General features: G+C 38.7%; 1 protein-coding gene across 2 annotated transcripts in view; it reads right to left on the reverse strand.

Moving 5' to 3' along the window:
- trpm4a (transient receptor potential cation channel, subfamily M, member 4a) overlaps positions 1 to 22,152 on the reverse strand; it is a 22,500-nt gene extending 348 nt beyond the window's left edge. Inside the window, exons 1-28 of one of the 2 annotated variants that reach the window (XM_055193857.2) lie at positions 21,986 to 22,152; positions 20,728 to 20,789; positions 20,015 to 20,180; positions 18,843 to 19,023; positions 17,363 to 17,532; positions 16,853 to 17,030; positions 13,066 to 13,124; positions 12,575 to 12,823; positions 12,161 to 12,263; positions 11,958 to 12,076; positions 11,507 to 11,812; positions 11,325 to 11,426; positions 9,907 to 10,038; positions 9,683 to 9,812; positions 9,432 to 9,577; positions 9,234 to 9,346; positions 8,161 to 8,256; positions 8,003 to 8,049; positions 7,685 to 7,917; positions 7,491 to 7,606; positions 7,277 to 7,409; positions 7,017 to 7,191; positions 6,205 to 6,370; positions 5,929 to 6,110; positions 2,885 to 3,017; positions 2,554 to 2,626; positions 1,769 to 1,871; positions 1 to 1,635 (exon numbers count right to left, since the gene is read on the reverse strand). The exon at positions 1 to 1,635 is cut by the window's left edge and continues 348 nt beyond it. In XM_055193857.2, coding sequence (XP_055049832.2) covers positions 1,601 to 1,635; positions 1,769 to 1,871; positions 2,554 to 2,626; positions 2,885 to 3,017; positions 5,929 to 6,110; positions 6,205 to 6,370; positions 7,017 to 7,191; positions 7,277 to 7,409; positions 7,491 to 7,606; positions 7,685 to 7,917; positions 8,003 to 8,049; positions 8,161 to 8,256; positions 9,234 to 9,346; positions 9,432 to 9,577; positions 9,683 to 9,812; positions 9,907 to 10,038; positions 11,325 to 11,426; positions 11,507 to 11,812; positions 11,958 to 12,076; positions 12,161 to 12,263; positions 12,575 to 12,823; positions 13,066 to 13,124; positions 16,853 to 17,030; positions 17,363 to 17,532; positions 18,843 to 19,023; positions 20,015 to 20,180; positions 20,728 to 20,789; positions 21,986 to 22,051 — 3,774 coding nt within the window. In that variant the 5' untranslated portion in view covers positions 22,052 to 22,152 and the 3' untranslated portion in view covers positions 1 to 1,600. Of the gene's footprint in view, positions 1,636 to 1,768; positions 1,872 to 2,553; positions 2,627 to 2,884; positions 3,018 to 5,928; positions 6,111 to 6,204; positions 6,371 to 7,016; positions 7,192 to 7,276; positions 7,410 to 7,490; positions 7,607 to 7,684; positions 7,921 to 8,002; positions 8,050 to 8,160; positions 8,257 to 9,233; positions 9,347 to 9,431; positions 9,578 to 9,682; positions 9,813 to 9,906; positions 10,039 to 11,324; positions 11,427 to 11,506; positions 11,813 to 11,957; positions 12,077 to 12,160; positions 12,264 to 12,574; positions 12,824 to 13,065; positions 13,125 to 16,852; positions 17,031 to 17,362; positions 17,533 to 18,842; positions 19,024 to 20,014; positions 20,181 to 20,727; positions 20,790 to 21,985 lie in introns of both variants that reach the window. The other variant, XM_055193856.2, reaches the window with a different exon arrangement.
- Between the last annotated feature and the right edge of the window lie 5,544 nt (positions 22,153 to 27,696).

The following is a 27,696-nucleotide window of genomic DNA, read 5'->3' on the forward strand; positions in this document are numbered from 1 at the left end:
TCATTACAATTGGGCAATAGTACAGAGTGGGAATACAAATAATAAAAGAGGAGGATTACAAAGACAAATTTAAATTTAATAGGAAAAGTTTGCATCTGACAGCTGTCTTTTGAAAATCGTACAAAAGTTTTTAATAAGTTAACATTACAAAAAAAATGCTTTGATTTCCATGATGCAATACGCACATACAGACCATAATAAAACACACAAACAAATAAACGAATGAATCTGGACAGGAAACACGATTAATAATTTTTACCATAAAAACAACCTATTTTAAAAGAAAACATTTTTAAAAATTTGATGTTTAAGGTAGGCTATGTTGTGTCTTTACTGTATGCTATAGCCTACCTCAGAAAAATATTATTTAAAATATAAAGTTAATTAAAGACGATTTTCAGCAGAGCATATATTTAGTTCAGGGGCCTCATTTATAAAGAGTGCATTTACGCACAGATTTGATCGTAAAGTGTGCGTACGCAATAATCTACGTCTTTGACGTAGGAATATGCTTAGCACCATGTCAGGATCTGAGCAGACGTACGCACGTTTGCTTGTCCAATTGTTGCAGGTTTTTGCAAATAACAGCCAATCTTGCTGCTCGAAAATGATTTAAACATTGACAGGTGATCTTTTAAACATTGCCAGTGATATAAATTAGGCATCGTTTAAAAGAAAAACTGAAACTGTTCAGCTCCACACACTTAATTTTTAAGATCATTTGAGATTTATAGATTTCACATCTGAAAGTGAGGCGTACGCGCGTTTTCGTTGCGTAAATTCGTTTCATGAATCACGCGTACGCTCTTAAAAAAAGATTGTATGATCCAAATTAGGAATGTTTCTATGAAGCATTTTATAAGTGTGGGCCCAGATATTTACACAAACTAATTTAAATGTTCTAACAAAGTTTATTTTTACACTGTTAAACCCATACATATTTGCCATTTATTTGCAAGTAGATAATACAAAATATAAATACATTTTACCACCCTGTATCAGGGGCGTAGCCACGAGGGGGCCTGGGTGGGCCTTGGCCCCCTCATTTACATGTCCGCCCCCTCAGATTTCCAATTGCTTTAAATAAAATAAGAAAATGTTGATTTCTTAGTCTGATTGACAGCTGTTTTCAAACTTGATTGGATTAGATCATGTCACGTGTTGTTGTGCGTAACTTATGCTGTCATCTTTGCATGAGAGTTCATTAATATTTGGTGACAATGGCAGCTGGCGCTCAAAGTACAATATTACGCTTTTTCAAAAAAGCACGGAAAGATGTGCGAGAAGAAGAAAAAAATATATATATAGAGTTGCCCCCTCATTTTCAGATGGAACCCCCCAAAAATAAAATTCTAGCTACGCCCCTGCCCTGTATAGCCTGTATTACCCGTCGATTGATTTAGAAATAATATATTATAAAAGATGATTTAGAACTTAGCTACTTTACAAGTATTGTTTTCTAAGCAATAAATATATCCATGTTCTAATGAAATGTATAAAAGTCTGAACCAAAAAACTTTTTTAACATAAAGAATATGAATTCATTGTATATATATATTTGATTAAATCCACAACAGTGCACACGTCTGCTTATTGGTTTTCATCTGTGAGAAGTTGGACTTTTAAGTGCTATGCCTGAAACACAGAAGAGAAAACAACATTAACAACAGCATTGGAGATTTATAGATATATTAATGAGATAATGTAAGTTGAACGTTAATGAAGTACAAGAAGAGGGATGAGTTGGTAGGGTAACTGGACACCAAACCTTTGGAAGGAGGTGGAGGAGGTGGTGGAGGTGTGTGCTTTACTAGATCACTCCGAGACAGTGCCTCCACGATCCAGGAGAGGGCAGTAGAGCAATACTCCACCTGAGTAACAAGCAAATAACAAGATGTCAGGCGAAATCTTGAGGCCCCTTTAAAGCGCAAGTTCATTAATTACAGTGCTTGCTTGACAGCTTGGCAGACATTCAAACCAGATCTACAGAAGGGTTGGGGGGGCTGTACAGTGTCAATAAGAATGACAAACTGCTGTAGGGTCTCTGCTGAGCAAGCATATACAACAGCTGCAGCTCAAATTAGGCAGGCTCACGCTCTCACTCGAGAGTCAGAAATTAACCAGGCCTTAGGACAAAAAGGCCACGGAAAATAACCAAAACAACACTTTCATTTAAACTGAGGGAGTCAACAACGCTGGGATGTACATGCACTGAATTCTAAAATAGGTTGACAAACTCAATGAAATGAATCTAGAGTTGGGTCAAACATGGACATTTTCTAGGTTACCTTACTGTAAATCAACGGTTGGGTCTGCCCATATTTATTTATGGGTTATATAAACCACCCAGCATATTTGTGTGTAATGTTATAGCATACAGTGTACATATGTGTATTATATATCATGCTAAAGCTTCAGTAGAAGAACGGTAGCAGAAAAAATATGCCTTAAAATTGCTTAAAATTTGAATAATTAAACAGAAGTTACATTCTGACACGTGTGTTTATGTGTTCAATGAGCACAGGTAGACAGGTGCAAACATCTTGCACTAACCTCTGTCTCCAGCTTTCTTAACCTTCGATCATGATCACGAATCTCCACCATTTGCTTCAGTACGCTGTCCACCCTACGCACACATATAGACACAAACACACATGCTGTCAATCAAGATACCAGTGCCCGATTCAGCAAGAGCTGACGACAGTCTCAATGTCTCCCCCCTTCAAATGCACAGAAACGTGTAACAGGATCTAACACTGTAAGGTTACTAAATGCCCTCGTGTGTGCATCTACAGCCCCCTATCATTATATTTTATATAATACATGCTGAAAGTTGACGAGGCATATAAGGTTTGTTCATCAAAGAGTAAAAAAAGAGACTGACTTTGTAGAAGTACGTTTGAGTCGTTCTGTGTCACTCTCTCTTAGTTTCTTGCCCTCCACAGAAAGCAGGTTCTCTTTCAGCATGGACTCCCACGTATTCAGCCAACTGGCCTGTTTGTCTTTTATATTCAACACTGTGAATAAAGATACATGGGTTAAAGAGAATATGATAGATGCGAAGTCCAAAAGTCCACACGAAACATCTGGGATACAAAAACAAATGTAAAGCTGGAAATAAACACTTTGTTTTTTTCTGATTTAGAGCAATGAAAAATAAAAAGAAATGATAGGGCTTGAATGAATACACATTTTATGATGCTATTGTATTTCTCAGACACAAATTAAATGTAAGCAAATTTGTGACATTTAATATGTTCATTTGAAGAGCTCGGACGCAAAAGCGGCTAAAATCCACATACGTCAAAAAATTATATAATGATATTAACCGAAAGTATATTTTTCTCATATTATATGTTCATCAAATACTTTCGCTTCAAATTCACTTAATCCCACCCACGTCAGGCCATTAAAGCAACACTAAAGAGTTTTTGTTCTTTGCTCCCCCTACAGGTTGGAAGCGGAATTGTCCATTACCACTGTCGTAAATAATTTAGCCTACTGCAGCAAAGCTGACTCTGATCGGATTGTAGGTCTGCCGTAAAGCAAGTTTTTGTAGTTTTCACTCGAACTACAGGACCGCGACCCGACGGTTGGAAACTTCTTTAACTTCTTTTAGGCTGCAAAGCGAATGTGAAAGTGCCGTTTACCCTTTTTCGAGTGGATGAACAACTGAAACTTTTTTGGAAACGTTATTTTAAGGTAAAAAAAACTATTTAGTGTTGCTTTAAGAATCCATTAAAGGCGGGTTCCATGAAAAAGGCAATGCTGACATTTAAAATCACCTAAACAAATACGTCCCTACCCCAATAGAATCTGGACCTTCATTTGATAGACCCACCCCACACATACGCAACCCAGGCAACGATGTCTGTTAGTAGACACGCCCCTTACTGCTGATTGGCTACAATTGTGTTTTGGTAGGCGGCCCGACTCCCTCAAAAGGTGTGTTCGACTTCATGCGGCGCTGCGCAGACCGATCGGTGGCTGACTTGAAGCAGTGCATTCCGGTTAGTAATTTTGTACGACTTAAGCTGGCGCTGCAGGCACGTGACTGCGTCATATGGTTTTTAAGTACCGCGAGAGCGATTCGAGATCAGCCGCCTGAGTTAGCCAGCGCAGTTCCCGAAGAGGAGCTGCACTGGCTGTAATGACGACACAGCTGTTTCACGATTGGTCGGATTCACCACATGACAACAATCACGTGTGTTTCATGTGTATTTTCACGCCTTCAGTTCCACAAATGCTCACAAATGTGTATTTTTATAACAGTTAAAGCTCTTTTCATGTAGTCGCGATGTTATATTGTGTTATCTTCATCAAAATAAAATGGATAAAAACCGTAGACCCCAGTACATTGGTTATTTAAATAATATATGCTTATATTGAACTTTATTCTTGTGAAAACAGATGATGTAAGCTTCTTCAGTTCCACTTATGCTCATACACGGACATTCAAAACAGTATAATTCACTTTTTATGTAGTTTACATCTTACAAATCATGTTTACTGCGATAAAGCAAGCAAATGGCACGTGATCAGCCATGCCTGACGTAAATGCAGCAAGGCAGCGCGTCCGACTTTCTCCGTTTTCAGCTCCTCCCCGCCTGCACGCGGCTAATCTCGCCGATCGGTTACATCCAGCCACAGCCGATGTCGAACACACCTCAAGTGTTTTTCAAAAATCATGGACCCCGCCTTTAAGAGTCTGATTCAAAAAATAAACCATGTTAGACACACTTAGAGGGTTTTGCATCTAAACTCAATTTTTTTTATGTAAAAGGTAAGATTGTTTCTTACAATAATTATGGGATAACACAACAGATGGACGACGCGACGGCGCTTCCTATCATTGTAATGAACTGAACGTAAAATGTCCGACGATGGGTGCTGACATGTTACGCAAAAACGTCAGTTTGAAACCAAGGCATGCGCAGAAGGAATCGTCCATGGAGCCCGGAGGCGGAGCCGCGGTATCAAACCTCCGACCAAACGCTCGCACGCCCAATTCAACCACACCCCTTGAACGTCTCATATGACTGGCTTGCTAAAATAAGGTCAGTTAAATACAACTAATTTTGTCGGTGTGAAATAACACAGAAATCGAAAATGAATAGTTCGTTTTATCTTTAATCTTCCGTCGAAGCTCCGAGAGTCCGCTCAGAGAAGCTCTCAATCACAAATGTCAATCATAACGACACGCCCCGTTTCTATAACATCAACTTACTAGCTGAAATGAAACTTAGCACAAAAATGAACTATTTAACATATATCAGCTTGATAACAAGGATCGAAACAATCTTTCGGAAAATTTGACGGAAGTGTAATTTATTTATTTATTTTGACCCCAGTCCCGTTCGATTGCATGGAGAGGGCGGGGTTTATGATTTGTACTGCAGCCAGCCATCAGGGGGCGATCAAAGAGCCAGCAGCTTCACTTTTCAAGATGTATGAGGCACACACACATTAAAGCAACACTAAAGAGTTTTTGCTCTTTGCTTCCCCTACAGGTTAGAAGCGTAATTGTCCATTACCACTGTCGTAAATACTCCAGCATAGCTGGCTCTGAATGGATTGTAGGTCTGCCATAAAGCAAGTTTTTGTAGTTTTCACTCGAACTATAGGACCACGACCCGACAGTTGGAAACTTCTTTAGTGTGGTTTTGGCCGACATAGGGCTGCAAAGCTAATGTGAAAGTGCCATTCACCCTGTTTCGAGTGGATGAACAACTTTTTTGGAAATGTTATTTTAAGGTAAAAAAACTCTTTGGTGTTGCTTTAAACAAAAGAGGTACATACTGTACCAGAAAAATCAGAAATGTTACTTCAGTCAAGTTGTTCATTCAAACTTTTGAACCCCGATGTATTATTGTAAACAAGAATGAATAATAGCTGCCTGTGTCTTTAATAAGTAAACAACTAACATACCGAAGTGTTGGATCTTAACAGAAGGCCGTTTTTGGATGACTCTCTTGATGAAGATATGCAGGTGAGAGATGATGATGAAGGGCGGGGCGAGGCAGGGCCGTGAGTGATACTCTACGATAAGGTTATAGCGCTGAAACTTCCAGTGTACGTCGCTGTGCTCCTGAACCTTATTGAATGTGTAACTGTATATACACAAACCACGAACACACCATTAAACTGTGCTGCAATTGAACCTTCAGTCATGGCAATATTCACAATTGATCTAATATACGTCACCTGAACATGGCAATAAGCAGGTTCACCAACAGGATATTGGTTACCAGCAAATAGACTGACAGCAGAATAAGAACCAGCCAATTAGCGTCAGACTGGGGGCAAGGCTCCGCCCCTCCGTGGATAAGAGTGACATTGTCAGTGCATTCTTTCTCAGCTCGCTTGTCAGCTAGAGTCAAAGAAAACATTTTGTCACCACACAATCAAGAAAATTAGATATTATGGGATGTAGAGATGCACCGATATAACATTTTTCAATCAATACGGATAGCAGATTTTTCAGATTGATATCTGCCAATACTGATGCCAATACAGATAGTTTGGTGGTTAGGTTACACTTTATTACTTTAGACATTCTACTAACTACAGTGTTCGAATTGAGGGGGGCTGAGGTGGTCCTGGATTTCTTATAAGCATTAAATGACCCCCTATAAACACAAAAATATAAATTAGGGGGTTCCCCAGATTTTTATTAAAATTAAAAAAGGAATACATTTTTTTTGCTGTGCTTAAGAGATACTGTCCATATTTTTTCCTGATTTAGCAAAAAAACGAATTCAAAACATGAAAAATAATGTCAACTCTCAAGTGCGCCTCACGCTGTTTTCTGGAGGAATTGACAGACCAGTGTCTGCGTGGATTATTTTCACCTTGTTGACGCTAAGAAACTTTAGTTATCGTTAGTAATTTAAATATCGGTCATGACTATCATCCATTTTTAAACTATCATCCAATAGCCAAAAGTGGGAAAAATCTGCTGACAGATCGGTGCATTTCTAATGGAATGCATTTGTTTTAATACGTGTGGCACACACCATCTATTTCATCCAAAGGTATCTGCCCATATATGTGCATGTATGGCCTGTAAAACACTCGTCGAGTTATCCAACCAGGACGGGAATCATAGGAGTATAGCAGTGCTTGATTGGCTACTCCATATGCCATAAGCCACACCCCCAGGAAGAAAAGGAAAAAAAACACATCTTTCACCTGATAAAGAGATAAGAAAACTCTTTAATGGACAAACTGTACATTTTATGTCAAGTATATTTTATGCTCTCTGTCACTTTCTTACCATTTTGCCAACTATGATGATTTTCGGACCAAGCTGTTTGTGAACGGCGAATATATGAATGAGTCTGAGAGTGAACACCATGTAGTCCAGACACAGTATTGAACGACCAAAATCAAACGAAAATGGAAACATCCTGTAGCGAAAACAAAACAAAACCGATACAGTCACTCACATTAACGTACATTTAGAGAGTGGATATTAACTAAACACACACCTGCAGATAAGACCAAGAAGAAAGAGTAAGATGGCTGTGAGATCACACTTGTTCCAGATGTCTTGGATGTACAGCTTCATCCTCTGAACAATAGTTGTGGTTCCTACACAGAAAGTCTGAGAAGACAATTGAGATTCAACAAATGAACGAATACGTCAGAATGGGTGTTGAGATGCAATTGAGAGTATTCATACCTGTCGAAGTTCCTCACAGACCAGAGTGAAAACCCAGAAATACAACACAAACTCCACAGGAGAGGGTCCTATTGGAGGTGGAGGCTTGAAGTCAACCAATAGGACGTAAGCGAATAGGAAGAGGAAAAGGAAGTACATCAACACGTTGCCTAGAAACGAAGTGACGGGCGCAAACCAGAACTGCCTCCATCGATTTATCATAAAAGGCCGTTTTGGGGGGTTAGCCTTTGACCCTGCTATAAAAGAAAAGAAAAAATGTAAACTACCTATAACAATGCCAACTTAATCAGGATTCTGAAACATGAAGTTTAAACACACCTTCAGGGTTTTCTCTTAAAGCGATACATTCCTCCAAGTCTTCTTCTCTGTGAAGGACACATGTGTGGTGCGATAAACATGTTAATCACTCGTAGTGATAATAATATAGTGATAATAAAGTAAAAACATATATAGGCTACTGGGTATCAGTGAATTACGTGGGCAAGATCTCAGCCGTGGACTCTACTCCCTCCACACTGTCGAATTCTTTACCCTGTTGATAATCCTCTGGGTTTTCTTCTTTCTCCTCCACTCTGTGGGATCAACCAGCAATGATTTCACATTTAAAACTCTGAAAACTTTAAAGAAGCCAGGTAGAGAAAAGTGTTACTGCAGCCTAGAGGCGGGGTGGGAGCTCCAAATAGGGGTGTGGCTTTCTCCCATTAACAGATTAAAAGGTAAGCACTCGGTCTTTCAAGGTGGTAGCCTCAGAAGTTCGCAACGAGAACTGAAATGAGACGGTGTAACCTTCAGAGGACCCATAATTGGCGCCACCTGCTGCACGCGCCCACCGCGCCTGTCAGCAGGACATAGCGGAGACATTTCTGACTTATTAAAATAAATATGGAATCAGAAAAAATTATTTATTTTTGAAAATTTGATGTAGATTAAACTATTCAACAGTATATCAAATTAATCAACCTTAGAAATATACGCAACATAAAAAGAATAATATTAACACAAAACATAACTTATTATACTAAAACAGTGACAAGAAAATGTTTTCTGATAAATGCACACTTTTATTTAATAAAGGTTTTAATTGTTTATTTTAGAATATCCAGCCATTATATGTAGCCGTTGCAGGCGCGCAATGACTCTTGGGATATCCTCCGCTGTTAAGGATCCATTCGTTCTATCCTTAACAGCGCAGAGAAATAAGGACACATTTTGAGGCTTCATTCTAAGCATCCTTTGAATTGGGACGGCCTTACTAGTCTCAAGTCGCGCTGCTGTGACGCAATCGGTCTTAAAATACGTCCTTAGAAGGTCGCAGCCTTTGAATTGGGACACAGCTACTGTCTCATTTATACAGGTGCTGCAGCTCCCCCTTGTGTTTTTTAGAGAGATGCGCAATCATTGCGGTGATCTGAAATCATCATGATGAGGTCAAACAATCACGATGAGACGATTATTTAATCGTTGTGGCAGCCACTTTTGCAGTTTACACCCCATTTTGAGATCTCCAGTCTGCAGCTTTATCCGTATGAACAAAATATTAAGTACATACCTGAAATTAATGAGGTCGGAATAGATGAAGGGAGGCATGAAAAATGCAAGAACCAATTTCCACACCTCTGTCTTGCTATCCATGTCGCCCCACCAAATCTGCGACAATAAAGTCTAGCCATGGAAGAAATATAAAATCAGCCTAACTAAGAAATGTTGATAAAAAATAGGTGCTGAGGAACATACAAGCGTTGCTAACCTGCACTCCATCATGGCTGAAAAAGAGGCGGGCATCAGCTGCTGTAGCCATCTGCAGACAGGTGGCCTCACCCCATACAAGTGACTGTCTGATGAGAAGCTTAAAAGAGTGGCTTTCGCTATTCTGGTAACATTCACTGTACACGTCTAAAATAAAAGTGAAGACGTTGTGCTGAAGTGATTCAAAGTACATTTAACGATCACTTCAAATTTTATTATTAAATTATTTATTTTTTCTCTGGTTGCACCCACCATGTGCCAGATTCTCAAAGGTCTGAGCCAGTTCCTTCATGGACTGTTTTTCCTCAGTCTCCGTCTCCAATTTTGAGAGCTCTCTTAATATCTTACACCCGGCAAGAGCGCTTAGAACTGACTCTCCCGACTTACAACGAAAGAGAGAATGTACAAATACATTTATCAAAACTTTATCACACAGATTTAGTTGATAAACATAATGCAGTATAAAAAAGCTTTACCATTTCCCAAAAGTAAATGGACATTTCTCTGCGATTCTGCAGGACGGCCCAAGTGAAGAGAGCGACCCAGGGATTTTTACAGCGTTTCTTTCGGTATGGAGGAATCTCCTCTAGCAGCATCTTATTCACAAGCTGACAGGTGGAGACACAAACACTTGCTAAGATTACAACATTTGGGAGTGATTTCCAGGACTGAAATCACTACAATGCATGTTTGAGATGCCTTAATTTAAAAACATGTGGTACTGAAATATCTTCATATATATCAGTGCCATTGTTTTATCTCAAGATGCACACCAGTGATGTTTTTTGTAAGGTATGTTTGTAAAAATGTTCTCATATAACTAAAGCTGGATTCAGACTAGCACCGACTAGCAGTAGCAGAGTGACGCAATCTTATTGATTTCAATGGAAGATTGGCGACTTCCGGCGACACGAGCGACATTGACCGTTGGCGACTGGATAGGGTGTGTCGCACGACAAAGTTGAGAATTGTTTAACTTTATGCAAATTATAAGTGACTTTCGGGAGAGACTACCAATGAGAACGAAGCAGTGGAGTTCATGTCATTCGTCTCTCGTCAGTTACTGGAGTGGACGTTACTCATTTGTTTATGACAACCAGATTTAGAAATGCCTCTTTTGAAAGAGATGAGCGATACACAGCGACAAAGTCACTTATAATGTGAATGTACCTTAAGGCCTAGTCCTTTATTACTCTATAGACGGTTTCATCGTACGCACGTGCGATGACGTGATACACGTCTTGATCCGAACTTCACTTCTGGTTTCGTTTTTTTAATTGTCTGACTAGTTACTACAGTGTTTCCCACAGGATTTTGAGGAGACTGTGGTGGTGATGACGTCACCCGCTAATTAGCATATATGTGACGTCATCATGTCGTGTTCGCGTTTTATCTAGTGTTGGCACCTGAAATATGTTTCACTTCTACTCTTTGATCTGTACCTGTATTTGATCTGTATTATATATCAAATTATATTTTAAGCCGAATTAAGCTGTTTTAAATAGTGAAATAAAAATGTAAATTGGAATCATGAAAATTCTATTTGTGGGGGCCAGTGTTGATTCTGTGGTGGGCCACCACAAATAAATCAATGTATGGGAAACACTGTACTAAACGGATCTCTTGAACAAATGCCTCGTCGAAAATAACAAATGTTTTGGTTTTCTATGTAATCTATGTGTTGTTTTTGCTTGTTATATAAATAAACTACGTTTAAAGAACTTTGTTATTATTTATTCTTAGCGGAGTTTACCGGAAGTTACGCGCGGACCACGACAGCCGCTTCTTTATGTTGTTACTGCTGAAACCGTCTATACCCTGCCTGGGAAACTGCCCCCAAGAGTTGAATAAGAGTACTTTGAGTCAATCTCTCACCACTGAGCCCAGCCTTTACCTTCATTGCTTTCTTTGAGGTCACTTTCTTTTCCAGACCCAGAGCTTCATAGTAAAATGGCTGACACACATCCTCCATGATCTCAGATAACATCCGTGAAACCTGGAGGATGAAGAAATCTTAATCCACATGTTCCATCTCTTGTATCTGTTTAGTAAATCCTCCAAAATTAGGTCTTTTACCTCATATAGGGTGAGTTCTTGTATAGCAGGAGGAATGTGGGTGTTGATGGAGTGTTTAAAAGGTAAATTATCATTAGGTTGGAGAGTTAATCTGTTTTGAGAGGCAGCTAAACCCACTCGCTCGTGCAGTCTTCTCTGGAGGAACGAGTAGACCAGTGTGGAGTCAGACAATGAGCTGTACAGATTTTCTAAACGGTGGTACGTCAGATAGTCCAGAATGTTCAGCCCGCTTTCTACGAATAGTCGAACAAACTGAGGTTTGTCGTTCACCAGAGCATCTGTCATTGATTCCTCCAGGTCCTCAAACTGACAAAGAGAGTACAGAGAGACACATCACCTTTGCTTGTTGTCATCAGTTAGGTATGTACATGTACAAGAGCGTCCTACAGTAGATATTCATAATTTATTGCTGGATATGATCTGTGCACATTCACTCTGGTGTTAGTCTTACCGTCCACTGGATGTCACTGTTGAACAGTTCACTTTTGGCGATGTCCACCCTATTCCAGGCCACAGCCAGCTTTAGTTCTTCAGTGTACTCACTAGCATCATTTGAGTCTTTTTTAGCAGCTGAACACATGCACACACACAATGTGAAATCACATGCACATATTGTAAACAAGCTGAATTATGCAGCGGGTCATGTAAGCTCACCTCTTACAAGAGCTTTAAGGATAATTGTGTCAAAGTCGTCTAGTCCTTCCTTGTCTCCATGGAACACAGTGATTAGATCTTTGTTTTCACAGATACTGAGTGCCTGGAGAAAAAAGTTACAAGAAGGTAAAGAAAATATCTCTCTTCTACTAGATTTAGGTTTCCCGGAGAGGGATTAGACTAGTCCTAGACTAAAAAAAATTTAAGAGCTGTCCAAACTTAAAACTACTTGTAATGACATATCTTAAAATACATGAGTGCCCTTTGTCTTGCCTTAAAATTCACACAAATAATGTTTTTAGTAAGGCATGTTTGTTAAAACTAGTTATATTTCCTAATTAAACTAAGGCCTAGTCCTGGCTTAAGCTAATCCCTGTCCAGGAAACCGCCCCATAGTGTTTCTTCTTTTCTCACCAGATCCACAAGTTTATCCAGATCAGTCTCAAAAGGGAAATGTTTTTTGATTCTCTCTCTCACTCGATTCGTGAGCTCGGCATTGTTGCTTGTGCTGGACTGTTTGTCAGGAGATGGCAAAGTGGGACTCGTGGGTGGAGTCGAGGGTGTATTGAGGTCTCTCAATATGCCAGCTATCAGGTCTGCTGCTGGGCCCGAACCCGCCAGGATCAGCCATGGAGTGGTATTTTTCAGAGATGAATCCACTCTCTGGAACCAAGAGATTTTTAAATGTTATTTATAAATACTACAATTACATTGAATTATGTTACAATAAATGTGACCCTGTCTGTGAAATCCAGGCAAAGTTTGTTAAGATAGTCTCAATTAAAGATATCAAGGTTATATTTTCACAGAATGTTCTTTACATTATTTACATAGATTGTTTTATGTTAAAAACAGTAACTCAGTTTTCACATGCAAGGTCACAAATGACAGTAGTAATGCGTGACCTCTAGCATTGCAGCATCTCCTGCGATTAGCATGCACAAAACAGGAATCTCGATGCTTCCTGTTAAAAACATGAGAATGGAAAACAAAACGTGAATACAATTTGCAATAAAGCCATTTCTTTGTATTGCACGGGTCTTTTTCGTTTTATTCGTTTTAGAACTACAATCTTTGTTGTCTCCACTAGAGAGCAGTGTCGCCCCTGTATGACATTCTAAACCAGTTTTTCTCAAACAGTTGGGCTCAACACCCCCCAAGGGCTTCAAAAAGGGCCTCCAATGGGACTTAAACAAGACAGAACAAGACTTATAATTGCAAGCAGCAATGACGGGCCCCAGCCCCTGCGCCGCCACCACCACACCGGTAGTTTTAGGAAAGCTGTGTACAATGACCAAAATGCATTGACATTTGGTCTATGCTACCATATACTATGGATTTAATTTAAGTTGTTTCTTTTTAAACAGATAGCACTATTCTGATGGTTTTCAACTTAGACATGCTGAATAAAAAAAGAATATAAGTACATTGTTTTAAACTTGGGATACACTGCACGATTATTGGCTGTCCCAGACGAAAGATTGCCATTGTGAAACAATTGTCACGATTTCTGTGATCGTTGCTCTTCATCGGTGGTCCTATGAGAGAGGTTCAAAGATGGCCTTTACTCTGTCTTGCGTCCAAAGATAGCCAACGATAGTTTTAGAAATTCTCCATGATCACCTGCACGCTGGTATTTGTTTAACACGAGTGCCTGCTGGTGACGTTGCGCTAAAGTGTGACGCAGCCGCCGAAGCTTCCGTGTCATAATAGTACAGTCTACATGCCTGTCGTACCCGAGTTTAAACGATCCATGTCGCACAGTGTGATAAGGTAATGATCTTATAGGAGGGCAAAAACCCTGCAGTGTATTCCGGGCTCGAGTCGCAGTAGATGACTGTAAATTAAAAAAGTGTACGGCTCGATAAAAACAATATATGTACAGAGTTTGGTGACTGTAGGTAAAACTAACATCCTGTAACTTTTGTGGTGCTCTAACCCCCCACCTTCCACCCCTTTGAGCAGTATTTATAGAGCCCCTATATTACATTGTTAAAAAAATATTATTTTGTGTATTTGGTGTTATGCAATGTGTGCACATGGTTTATGGTTCAAAAAACATATTATTATTTCCACATACCATACATTATTGTTGCTCCTGTATGCCCTGCCTTTCTAAAACATGTTAATTTCTACAAAGCTCATTGTTCTGAAAAGCATGGTGTGCTCCGATTGGCCAGCTATCCATTTGCGTTGTGATTGGTCAAATACCTCAAGCGTGTGATGGAAATGTGATGCTCATTACCAAATTTGGAAGATCAGCTCCCAACAGGAGATAATATCATCTTTACTACCTTATCAATATGAGCCCGAATCTGACCAGAAAATGCAGATGACCAAGCTGATCGATCAACTTCGCCAGCACGGCTTGAGCAGAAAGTAACAGATGGTAAGGTAAGGATACTAAAACATGAAACCATGTCTGCATTTTGTGATTGTAGAAACGACAAACATTAAAGTCGCTGCAAAAGATGCATTCCAACAGGTTTTATCGTAGTTTTTGTCCAACTCCATTGACTTGTATTAGATGTGCTGTAAGGTACAGTATTACTCCGCCGCCGGAAACGGAAATGGAGTTGTTTGTATTCTTTTTGTTGTTTTATACAGTCGTGGTATGTAGGCTACGCTATCCAAACATTGTTATGCTTTTATTTTTAAGCATATGTACAAATTTAGTCAAAACCATTCTATTTCATCATAAACAATCTGAAAACAGGGCTTTAAGTGTAAAATACCAAACTTGTCCTTTAAGCGCTACTCTACATTGCTCAAAACATGCATTTGAATCATGGTTTGAATAGTCAGTAGCAAATTCTTTAAATACTAAAACATAGGCTACTTACAGGCTGAAATTACAATAATGTGCATCGAGTCAACGTCAACAGACTGCAAGCAAGCAAGCAAACTTTATTTATAAAGCGCTTTAACATCCAGAGCGGACACAAAGTGTTGTACAGTAAAAACAGTAATAGATAAATATATATATATAAAAAGTAAACTGTTGCCTCCAATCCTTGCCTTCAATTTACGTTGGATGACTTGCCTCATTGTAGACTTTGAGATTTGTAACTTTGCATATCGTTAACATGTACTTACACACACTTACACACCAAAGGAAATGTAAAATCACGAAAAAGAAAATAGGGGCTCTTAAGTTCACCGCTTACACTATTCAAAAAATCCAAAATGGCAGACTTCACGTTGGGCGGAAATGGGTGTCTTAAGTTGTTCGTGTCAATGAGCACTATACACGTACCATGTTTTATACATGTATCCATGATGTGTTCATCAACTTTATTTTTGCATAATACAGAGCACCTTATTCACACTGTACATCTACATCTGTAAACCTAGAGTTTTTTGTGAATTAATTTGCATATTTAAAGAGCAACTATGGTCCGATTCATGTTTTTACATTTCCTTTGGTGTGTTAGTGTGTATTAGTACATGTTAACCATATGCAAAAGGTAAACGATGACGCAACAGTTCACTTCGTGGGCGTAGACACGACCGACATTGTCATAATTCCTCCGGCTTGGACTCACAGCCTATAAATGAACGCCTGTCTCCATTGTGAACGAATTTTAACCATAAACCACGCAGACACTTTGTAGTATACCAAATACACAAAATAACATGCCTGTTAGCAATTTAAAGGTGCAGTGTGTACATTTTAGCGGCATCTAGTGGTGAGGTTGCGAATTGCATCCAATGGCTCAGTCCACTGCTCACCTCTCGCTTTTGAAACACATAGAGAAGCTACAGTAGCCACCACTGGACAAGCATGTCATCATCAGAGACAACTTAGTAAAAAAGTTTGGGCTTCTGTAGAAACATGGCGGCACAAAATGGCTACTTTCATGTAAGGGGACCCTCCGTTTATGTAGATAAAAATGTCTCATTTTAAGGTAATAAACACAAAACGGTTCATTATAAAAAGGTCTTTATACACCCCTGATAATATAGTTTTGTATATTATTTTGCATTTAAAAGATCTTTCTAAAAATTACACACTGCACCTTTAAGAGAAAAAATACAACTGCAGTAGGTAACCAATTACTATTTTATTTAATGGCACACTATTGTTTAGCTTACATTTACTTGCTGTTTGCATATCTGTTGTTTGGGGATATTAATAAAAGGAAGTATATAGGTCCAGGTATGTGTCTGTTCTCAGTTTCTTTATTTGTGCTTTAATTACTTCTCGCTTAGATTACTTAGATTTAGGGGGCGTGCACACCAAAGTTTTACGCCCGTGGTCGGCGCATTTTTCAATTGTTTCCAATGGAAGCGCAACGTTTTTCAAAACAGCCAGCAGCTGAGCGCCGAGAGTTGAAAGGGATTTAACTTTGAGTGAAAAGCTCCGCTCGTCAATGTCAGTTCTCACACAGCAGTCCAATCACAGTGGAGGAAGGGCGGGACAAATATCACAACAACCAACCGGCTCACATCTCAAGTATCGCAGCTACCAAAGCGTTCAGCTGAAAAAACAGCTGGCATTCGGCGTCCTCCAGGCGTTTTCAGCCACGTTTAAACGTTTTGGTGTGAACGTCACCTTAGTCTCACATTGGTCGCCTTCGACTGGTTCGACTGGTGTTGTGGCTTTTAAATGTGCTTTATAAATAAATGAATTGAACTCAATTTGCCTTGCTGTATTTCTATGTGTCATTATTGTAGTGTTGTATCTCTCACCCCAGATGCCAGTTCGCTGATGGGATATGAAGTCTTCAAGGTTGGCTCTGAACTGCGTCTCACTCCCTCTGTGACCTATACTTCCATCATCCACTAAGAGGAAGGCCTGGTGGTTATTATCCAGGCAGCTGGAGTCATGCGGCATGTTATGTGCATAGTATCGAGCTGGAAAACTGCCCTTAAAAGAGAGACAAACAGTTGTATTTAATTAAGCAAGCAAAGTCCTAAATCAATCAGAAACACCATTCAGTCGCTTATATAATACTATGAGACATAATTAATATAGTGCTATATTGTAGGCTTTTAACTGTAGAAATCCTAAATACTTTCCCAAATACTAATATACTATACATACCATAGGGGTCTATACTAGATTCGATTCTATGTAAAATGTAAGGGATTAAGAAATACAACCGGATGCCACCTACATTTTTTAAATATATATATTACAATAGTGTCTTGCTTAGGGTTGTAAACTGTTCACAATATAACACAGTTGACCCGTAGTACCTGTGGGTTTATGAGTTGCTGACGTTTGTAAATCGAGCCCCAGGGCGCGACACCCACAGCTATAACTTTGGCCTGGGAGAGCGATGACACTGTTGCACAATGATCCCGTACTGCCTCACCTACACAGCGACTTATTCCCTCCTTCAGACCTGCCGTCATGATCCAAGCCCCTGGATAAAGAAGTCAGATTTGCCAATTTAGCACACAAATCTGATCAGTGTCACTAATATTATAAGTGATAAATATAATTTGTGTAACACAATCCAACACACATTTACTTCTGCATGTCAGATGACCATATAAGGATACACACTATTGATCTTCTCTACCAAGCAACATTAAACACAAACAAAAGGAATTCCACTTATGAGTAAGACTAGTTTGGCCTGTCTAACACTGATTATAAATGACATATGTATGTAGTCTATAATTACTATAAGCACACAAGAACAGTTATTAACAGTTATTTTCCAAAAATGTATGGCTGTAAAGCTTCTGGTCTTACCGGTCATAGACTGAGACCGAAGTATTCTGAAACCTAATAGTTTTAATTGCTTGAAAGTTCCTTCAGAAGTCCTGTGCATACACAATTTGGGACTTTTCAAACATTTATGCATAAATGTTTTCTTTAAAGACAATGGGAGTTTATATTTAGGATTAAAACAAAGAAGACTGTTTAGGAAAGTTTGTATATTTATATATTACTGATGTCCATAATATATATATTGAGTAATAGATTATCAGTAGCTGTCTGCTTAATATCTACTAATGCTTTATTGATAGTTCTCCAAAAAGCATTCTACATGTCAATTTATTCTCCTAACCCCTTTATATTCCTTACAATCATATTGTTTACCCACAGAAGACCTTTATTAATATATTGTAGCCGTGTGGAACACCTCTGTAAAGGATGAATGCATTTTTTTGGCTTTAAAGTCAGAAGTGGTTCCCTGATCCTTGTTTTCTACCATTATAAAGTTTGTAAAGCAATACATTTAATAAAATAACTCCAAATGTGCTCATCTGAAAGGGGATGGGCATATGTATTTTGGATTGCTGGGTGAGTACATCATGAGTTAATTTGATACTTGGCTGGAGTATCCCTTTAATCTAGTTGACAGTAAATTCACAGGTAGCAGCAAATGAATGAGAATTAGTTAACAAGTAGCTCGTGAAATTTGAACCGGCTACTGGGTTACAAGCATGACTCTCTAAACATAAGGCCACGACTGCCCCCTAAATAATTAAAAATATTGATTATCATTTCAGGGACACCACTTTTTTAGTGTAATTTCTTTCACTATTTTATTTCATTTTGCAAAAATGTTTTTGTTTTAACAAAGGTTATTTAGAGTTTTAGTTGGAGGCAGATGATTTACACTAAACATATCCTTAACTTTTTTTAGTATTAAAGTTTGCACGGCCTAAACATTAGAGGTACAACTGAGCTAAGATACAAAAGCAAGAGGTTAAGGGTTACCTGTGCCTTGTGCGGCCCGGACGAGGCCCTGTCTGATCATCTCTCGTACCCAGGGCTTCGTCTTCTCTTTTCCCTCTCCCCCAACCAAGGACACCACTAGATTTGGTACTGGGAGGCCCCATTGTGTCGTCATAAGCGAGTACACAACGTCAGGCGGTGTGTCTTGTGAGAAACGCAAAAACTTGGGGACACAAGAAAAAGAAAGACACTTACAGTAAATCCACTTACTGAGACAAATTAAATCAGTGGCATAACAGAAAACTGCTTTAGTAAGTGGGATATTATTCATCGTAAACTTAGGGTGCCTTCACATATAGTTCATTTTAAAAGAACCAAACCCAGTTCCCTTAAAGTGAACCAGAAAAGGAACTAGCCTATTGTGACAATTCCTATTGGTGTTCACAATATAGACCAGTTCAAATGATGTAAACAACACTGGTCCAGAAACACTTCCAGTTACAGTTTGTGACAGTTATTTTTTTATTTCACATATATTATTATCTTTAAGATGTTTGTTTAACTTCAGTTAATTCAGGTTTATATGTTCTGTTGGTTTATTTTATCCCAACGTTTATCTAGTGTTAAAAAACGGAAACAGGAAGTCCTTCTGGACCAGTGTTGTTTACGTCTCTTGAAATGGTCTATAGTGGACTCAAAAGAGGACCCAGTTCTTTTTTTGGTCCTCTTCAGAACTGAAGTGATCTCAGACCCTTTCTTGTTCACATCACAACTTTATAAGAACTCAGACCCCAGCTTTCTGTGCAGCAGTTGATTTTGATAAAATGTCAAAACAACACGCGAGAGGACCATGACCTCATTGATTTCACATAGCAAAAAAGAAATCCAATTACAAAAGAATCCAAAAGCGAACTGTACTCAAACCACCTACGGATGTGGTCTGAGTTCGGTTCACTTTTGGGTCCTTTTAGGGGGGTCTGAGATCATATACACCCTGAACTGCTCCGAGAGCGTTTGGAGGGTCCAAAGAGAGACTAGGCAAAGGATCTGCCCAAGACAACAAACAGTCTCCAACAAATTGGCAAGCCATACCATGCTCATACACTATTAAATTATTTGTATACCACATTGGAGTTGATTATAATTAATGTTAAATATAATGGGTTACTGTATATAATTGTATGCACTTGGACAGGGGTTAATGAAATACCTACTGGATTGTGTCGGCGTCCTGCTCCAGCAAACTCCACCTCTCCAAATGCATCAGTGGGGTATTCAGATGTGTGTTGCAAACTGTCCCAAATGCTGACCAAACCATCACCTGTCGTTACACTAAAATGAGATTCTTTTGCTCCACCACACTGGCACAAAGCCTCCTGACTAGAAGTAAAAGAAATCAAAATGCATCATTACTATCAAAGCAAGGTTTTAGCTAATTGTTCATTCTTATATGCAGTATAAATGTAAAGACTGAACTACGAATTAAACTCCTCTGAATAGAATTAAAAGTGCAACATGAACAATGTTAGTAAAGTAACATTTAAATGAAAAGCAAGGCTGTGATCCGTTACATTCAAAATAGCAAATAAGGAAGTTTCAATTCAAAAGAATTCCCTAAAGGTAACGAAACAGTGTAACTCCAGTAGGCCACCAGCTACAACCCATTTATGAACCAAGCCCAGTGCATTAGATACATGGCTATAAAAAAGACGAGGAAACAATAATGCGTTGACAAATGACTAGCTGTTCAACCTTATTCCAGAAAAGTAGCATGTTTGTTGACCCACCCTCTATTACCAAATCAGAGACCAACATGCTCATATTACAAGTGTCTGAATGTCTGTTTTAAATGTCTGACTATGAAAGGAGTAAATAGACTTCAGGATGTGCTAGTTAATCTGAACACAAAAGAAAATGTCTGTTGTACCTAGAGGAATCCTCCAAAAAGGTGGTGCACACTCTCTTTTTAAACATCTTTGGGATCCAGCTCTGAAACAAAACAGCATGAGTCACATGCAAGTCCGGTTTCTTTTCTTTCACAGTCAGCGAATGAGACAAACTACTGTAAATGCTGTGTTTGAATAAGTATAGGGAGATGTTGTAATGTATAAAATGCAATGAGGAAATTAACATCGTATATGTTACTGCACTCCAGCTTTTTCCGAACGAAAGAATGCAGTTAAACAATATACTTTTTAATCAATTCTTGTTTATTAAAAACTTTATTCTGGTTACTTGCACTTAAAAAGACAGAATAAGAGAATAGTGACAGTGCACGGCTGTCATTTAAAAATCATAACATTCAGCCTTTCTTATCTCTCTTATCTGACACATTAGGTCTATGGACCTTCCTGCTACTGAGCTGATATATAAAAAAACACACATGCATCATATAGACATACAAAATGTGCAGTGCTGGGTCCTCAGGACCATTAATGTTTACAGGACTCTTTTCCACAGAATCTTGCCGTGTTTACCTGCCACTGTGCCATACCGTGCAAGGGCATTGCACAATATGCATGCTTTGAAAGCTGTAAAACACACTTATAACTCTGTTTCAGTATCATTAACATGGTGCTATAAACTGTGAAAGCCTGGTTAATCATTTAATTTGCCCTAGTTAAGTTCCATTTGTTTCAAACAATTCAAAAGGTCAAGGCAATTACATTGATTAATTGTACATATGAGAAATTAAGGGCTTGGGAAATGTAAGCCTTGCTATTCATGTTCTTATAGCTATGTGGCAGTTAAATATCCACTCCCAAATTCTCCTGCATGTGAACAATATGGTGCGACAACAATGACTATGGAAGGGCTTGGGAAATATAAGCTTTGCCATTCAACTTCTTATACGTGGCAGTTAAGCATTTCCTTCCAAATTATCAAACAGCTTCTTGAGGTCATCATGAGATGCTATTCTTTAGGTTTATTTGTGACATTTTAAGTGTTACCACTTTTACACGCCTGTATTTATTAAAAGCTTACTGTCCCCTGACTTCACATGGTTCAAATATATTTAAGTACAGCAACATGTAGCTACATCTTAGCTTCTTAACATTGTTGGCAAAGCATGAAAAATAAAGTGTACAGTAACGTTATATCATACTTCATTATAAATAAATACATACTCAATAAAAGTTTGATTTGTACGCGATGATGATAATAATAATAATGTTTTAGCAAACCTGATCTTTTTCGGATTTTTTCTCCGCTCCACCTCCCCCTTCATTTTCTTTATCAAATTTTTTCATGTCGGTCTGTGCAGATTCTAACAGCTGCGCGTGTTCTTTGCTTCTTTGGGGGAAAATTACTCTTCAGGTAAGTTTCGTGGGAGTTTTTTTTTTAAATGTTCGCACTGCCGTCGGCATACGAAATAGGCGTGTTCGACTCCATTCCGCGCTGCGAAGGGTATGACAGCAAAGCACCACGAGAGGGATTCGAAATTACATTTGCGCTTCGCTCTCGCGGGAGTTTGATGTCATAAGAAGATCGGTCTGCGCACGCTTCATATTACTAGCTCCACCCACTCACACGGCACACATCAGAGGCGCGCTCACCAGGAAACATTCCAGCACGAGATGACAATCACGATTACAGGTAAAAAGGCTTAGCCAAACATGTGTGGGCTAGGAAAACAAATTTGCGTACAGATAATATAATATTTTCTTTTCTAAAACGACACATTTGGACCTGTGATTTGAAGCCGCATATTCGTGTCATAAAGTTGGCTTCACTTTTGACGTTTTTCGCCAATTTAGGGACCGTCTCTTAAGTTACATATGATTGTATAAACGTTTCTAACTTCAATAAACCCTTTTACAGCCCACGTGATCAAATAGACTGCTCGTGCATTTTGGCAAAAGAAGTGGTGTTGTTCCCCAGTGGTTCTAACGTGTTAGCAACTCAGAAAGTTTATTAAAACGGTTTCCCAGCATCAAAATGGTTGTTGCATTTGGTTGCACTTATATTATATACTAATATACGTATACATGTATCTGGACACTTTATATTTGGCCATCTACTAACGTCTTCTATCCACTCCACTATGGTACACGGATCTGGTAGCTGTGTTGAAAAAGTTGATAAGTCAACCTTTTAAAATAACTTTCTCTGTCTGTGTTGCTTCACTGTTGATTCTTGCCATACTTCCGTTGCCAAACTATGTGGGCATACGTTGCCACGTCATCATTGTGTACAAACAGTAAAAGGGTCTATAGCATCTCCCTTATGAATATTACCCATGATCATTTTGTGGTAAAGTGTAGAAACTATGTCATACAAACAAATGTAAAGTTTTTATGTAGGTTATATGTATAAACATAACACACATGTATGTGTAAGCAAATTATCAGAGGTTTTTACATCTTCAGTCTCTCCCTTTGACTATCTGTGATCCCCACATGCTTAATAAAAGCCCATCACTGTCCCTATCCCTAAATTGCTTAAAAAGTGAAGCCGTCATTGTCCCAATAAGGCGTTGACATCTTGGGTCTTGAGTCTGCGCAGTAGCGATTTCGGGACCAGTCATGCAGTAGTGAGCAGGAAGTAAAGCCACGAAAGCAAGGCCCCGCTCTTGCAGAATGCGCATATCACAGCTGTCAATCATGACGTGACACCACCGATTTTATAGCATTAAATAACTTAACTAAAAACAAACTTATTTTAATAACAAACACTTGAATTTACATCAGTGTGATAAAAACTACAGTAAATGACAGAAACCAGCTTCGTAAAAAAGATAACTAAAGTGTAATTAAATTGTTTAGTTGGTCTCAAGTCCCATTGAATAGCGTGGGGAGGCGGCATTTATGACCTATATTGGGACCAGTCACTGGGGGGCGATCAAGACATTTTGGCTTCACTTTTCAGAGCTTGTGCGGCACGCTTGGTTTAAAATCACATGTGTCTTTCCCTGCCAGCCACTTTAGACCCTAGCGTTTTTTACAAGTCACTTCCTTCAGAGGCTAGGCGAGGCTCCTTTTAAGCATTCGGAGAACACGTTAAATGGAACAGGCTAGCAAGTGCACGTCATTACGTCATTGCGTGATTTAAAGGTGTGCTTTCGGTGCTGCGCGCGTAGGATTGTGGGTGATTTCAGCGCGTGAAGAGCCGAAGGATACAAATTTTCATCCTTTCCTGTATATGGGATATTTCTCGAACGAAGGACTCAGTCCTTGGCTGAAATTTCGAGGATCCTCGACATTGGAACAGTCCTTCGACGGACGTCGATGACGTAGCATCCTCGAAATTCTAGCTTCCGAGGATCCTTCCTTGACATTGAGAAACGGCTCCTATCCAATAGGCTTTATGCCCAGATGCACTACTTCCTGAACTTCAGCCAGCTCCTTGTTTCCTGTCTGCCATTATTGGACAAACTGATTAATCCAGGTGTGTCTGATTATTGTTGTTGTGACTACTGAGGTCAGGCACACCTGGATTAATCAGTTTTTTCAATAATGGCAGACATGAAACAAGGAGCTGGCTGAAGTTCAGGAAGCAGTGCAGCTGGGCACAAAGCCCATTTGCTTACAGGAAAAAAGACATAGTTACAATAATACAAAACACAATGCTCCTACACATCTAGACACAAGAAAAACAAGAGCAAACGGTGATCACTGACTACAGCTTTGTCTTTAACATCATCCCAGGCAAACTCACTGCAAAAATCAGTCACTTAGGATTGAACACCCATCTTTACAATTTTGTAGACAACATGATGTGCAGACAGACCTTAAGCGGTGAGAATTGGTAGCAGCTTCTCCTCCACACTGACTGTGAGCTCAGGAGCACCACAGGTTAGGGCTTACTCACACAATCCGTTGGGAACCGCGCCTTAGCATAATTGATCCCCAAAGGTTGGTTTGTTTGACTAGCGTGAACGCTCCGTACCGTGCTCAGGCAAGGTTTGTTCAAAACACCCTGGCTTGCTTGCAGAGGTAGGGTCAGGTGCGGAATGTATACTGCCCTCCAAAAGCTAAGTGCAGTAACTACGCAAACACTGAAACCGAGACAAATGCCCTTAAATCCTTAACTCAATTTTGACCTAATGCACTGCGCTTTGCCTTTTAACCGTACAGGAGCACTGAACGGAGGGCGAGACGCCAGTTGTGTTATAGTCATTCATCATTTACCTCCGTAAAAACCTTTTGATGCACGCACCACCGTTATGTAAAAATGTCTATGCAATATGTTAGGCATGTGAGAGGGAGCACACCTAGCTCCCTCCTGTACTCCCTGATGTTTATGCATAACTACATTTTAATGCACCGCTCCAACATTATCTTTAAATTTGCTGACGACACCTCTGTCCTCATCACAAATAGAAATGAAACAGCTTACAGAGATGGGGTTAGAGTGCTATTACGTATCAAATGAAAGAATCAGGAGTTCCTGGTTCTGTTTTATACTGTATACTGCTGTACAATGCCAGAATTTTACATTAAGCATTTTAATGTACAAACTGTCACTCACACCTGTACATATGACGAACGAACTATTATAGCATAATCATGTAAAGTGTGTATACATGAGTCATTCTTTTCAAATGCCATTGAGCTTTAAATTATGGTATATAAGCCTATTTACTAGTAAAATAAACAGACACACCTTTACAATTGCTTTTGTGATAAGTGATTTATGAGAAGCTTCACTTCTACTACTAAAGCATCATATATATAAATGTCATATGAAACTTATGAGACGGTCCCTAAATTTGCAAAAATCAAACTTTTTACATCAAGCAAGCTTTATGCCAGTTTATAACCAGCTACAAATACTTGATTGCGGTTAAAGAATTACAACACTCTTTCAAGGCTATGCGTGTTGTTTTTGAAATTCAGTCTGCCTAATTTTTTTTTTGCTTGGCCAGTTATGCTGGTTTGACTGAAGTTACAGTGGCCAACTCCAGGAAGTAAATATAATTATAGGTGTAGAAACGCTGTAGTAAAATTCCTAGATAATATGGTGTTTTTTAAACCTTACTATTCCTTGTAGTTAATACTATTAAAGAGATAGTTCATCCAAAAAGAAAATTCCGTCATCATTTCCCCACCTTAATGTTGTTCTAAGCCTGTATGAGTTTCTTTATTCTGTTAAACACAAAAGAAGATATTTTAATAAAAAATGGTAACCACACAGTTGATAATACTCATTGCTACTATGGAAGTCAATGGGTATTGTCAACTGTGTGGTTACCATTTTTTCAATGTGTATTTTTGGGTTCAACCGAACTCATACAGGTTTCAAACCATGTGTAGTACTATCCTTTTTACAAAGTGATGTAATGACTATAATAACCCAATATAATCCATAAAACGTTTGGAGAGATTAACATGAATGTGTTGATGTGAAATCTTTGCCACTTTGAAAGACGCATCAAATTTACATAACATTACATTTATCCATCCTTTTATGCAAAACAAGCGTGTTCCCTTGGATCGAACCCATGATTCTGCACTGATAACTTAAAACTCTACTAACTGAACTACAGGAACACAAATTTGGCTTTCACCCCTGTTTATATACATACACCTGAAACAAATGAAACAACTGGTACCGTACTATTATTAGTCTAGCACTCTTTTCACTACATGTTTAGTAAACATTATAATGCTTTCGAAATTGGCTATTTAACATTTATATTAACTGGTGCTGTCCCGTAAGCGGGACCTCTAAGTTTACTTCAATATTTTTTATGTAAATGTTAATTATCACAACAAACTATAACTTGTTGGAAAGGTCCAAGAATGTAGTTTTCATATTTTTTTATCAGTAATAATAATGCTGTAACTGTCATTTATTCATTTGTAACATGCAGCAAACCTCACAGCAAACCAACACAAACCTCAGTTTTTTGATAATTATGGGGCGGTTTCCCAGAGAGGGATTAGTCCTAGACTAAAATAAATGAAAAAGCCATTCAAACTATAAATAACTTGCACTGACATATCTTAAAATACATCAGTGCCCTTTGTTTTGCACACAAGTAATGTTTTTAGGAAGGCATATTTGTTTAAACTAGTTATATTTACTAATTAAACTAAGGCCTTGTCCTGGTTTAAGCTTAGCCCTTGTCCGGGAAACCACCCCTTTACGTATTAAAAATAATACTATATTGCATTTTTTATTTATGACAAATAAATGTAAACTGCTATAAAAATATATATGTACATTCACCTCCACACACTTCCGTAAATTTTTTTTAAATGTCTTCTTTAAAACAAGACCAAAATTAGGCTTCTAGACAAAAAAATGCCAGTATATTAATTTGAAGATGTACATCACCTTTTCACCCCCCCCCCACACTCAAAAAGGGCTGCACCAGTTAAAGGGTTAACAGTCATCTAGGGCCCTTATTAATGTTTAAAATAACGTTTAATCAAAAAGAACAATGTTTGTAAACTGTTTCTCAGATCTTTTCCAGCAGTTAGCCTTCATTATTAGGTAGCGATTTAGTTAAGCTAATTAGAATCGGAAATCTATTGTAAAAATTTATTGCTGTTTGACAGTAATCCTTGGGTGTACTGAAAAATTCAGACCGAACAAGTCATGCTATTATTTTCCTCACTTTGCTTTAAGCCGTTACCCCTAAGCTATAAATACTTTTGAACAATACTACAGAGAACAAGTAATAAATCATTCCACTAATGCTACATGTTGTTTTTCTTTCGTGGTATTATTTTATGGATCCCTGTGTTGTTACTTGCACAATGAAGCTAGACACCATCTGTCACAACTGCAATACAACTAATGTCTGATTAAAAGTTCTAGTTTATCCGAGTGAATCCAAGAAATGTGCATTAAACAAACAAATCGAATAGATGGTCACGTATGATGTTGAACATCTATTACAAAAGTAATTGAAACTAGTTTAAGAAAAGACTCATACACATTCATA

Source organism: Misgurnus anguillicaudatus, chromosome 19 (assembly GCF_027580225.2).
Source record: "Misgurnus anguillicaudatus chromosome 19, ASM2758022v2, whole genome shotgun sequence".
Taxonomy (NCBI): Eukaryota; Metazoa; Chordata; class Actinopteri; order Cypriniformes; family Cobitidae; genus Misgurnus; species Misgurnus anguillicaudatus.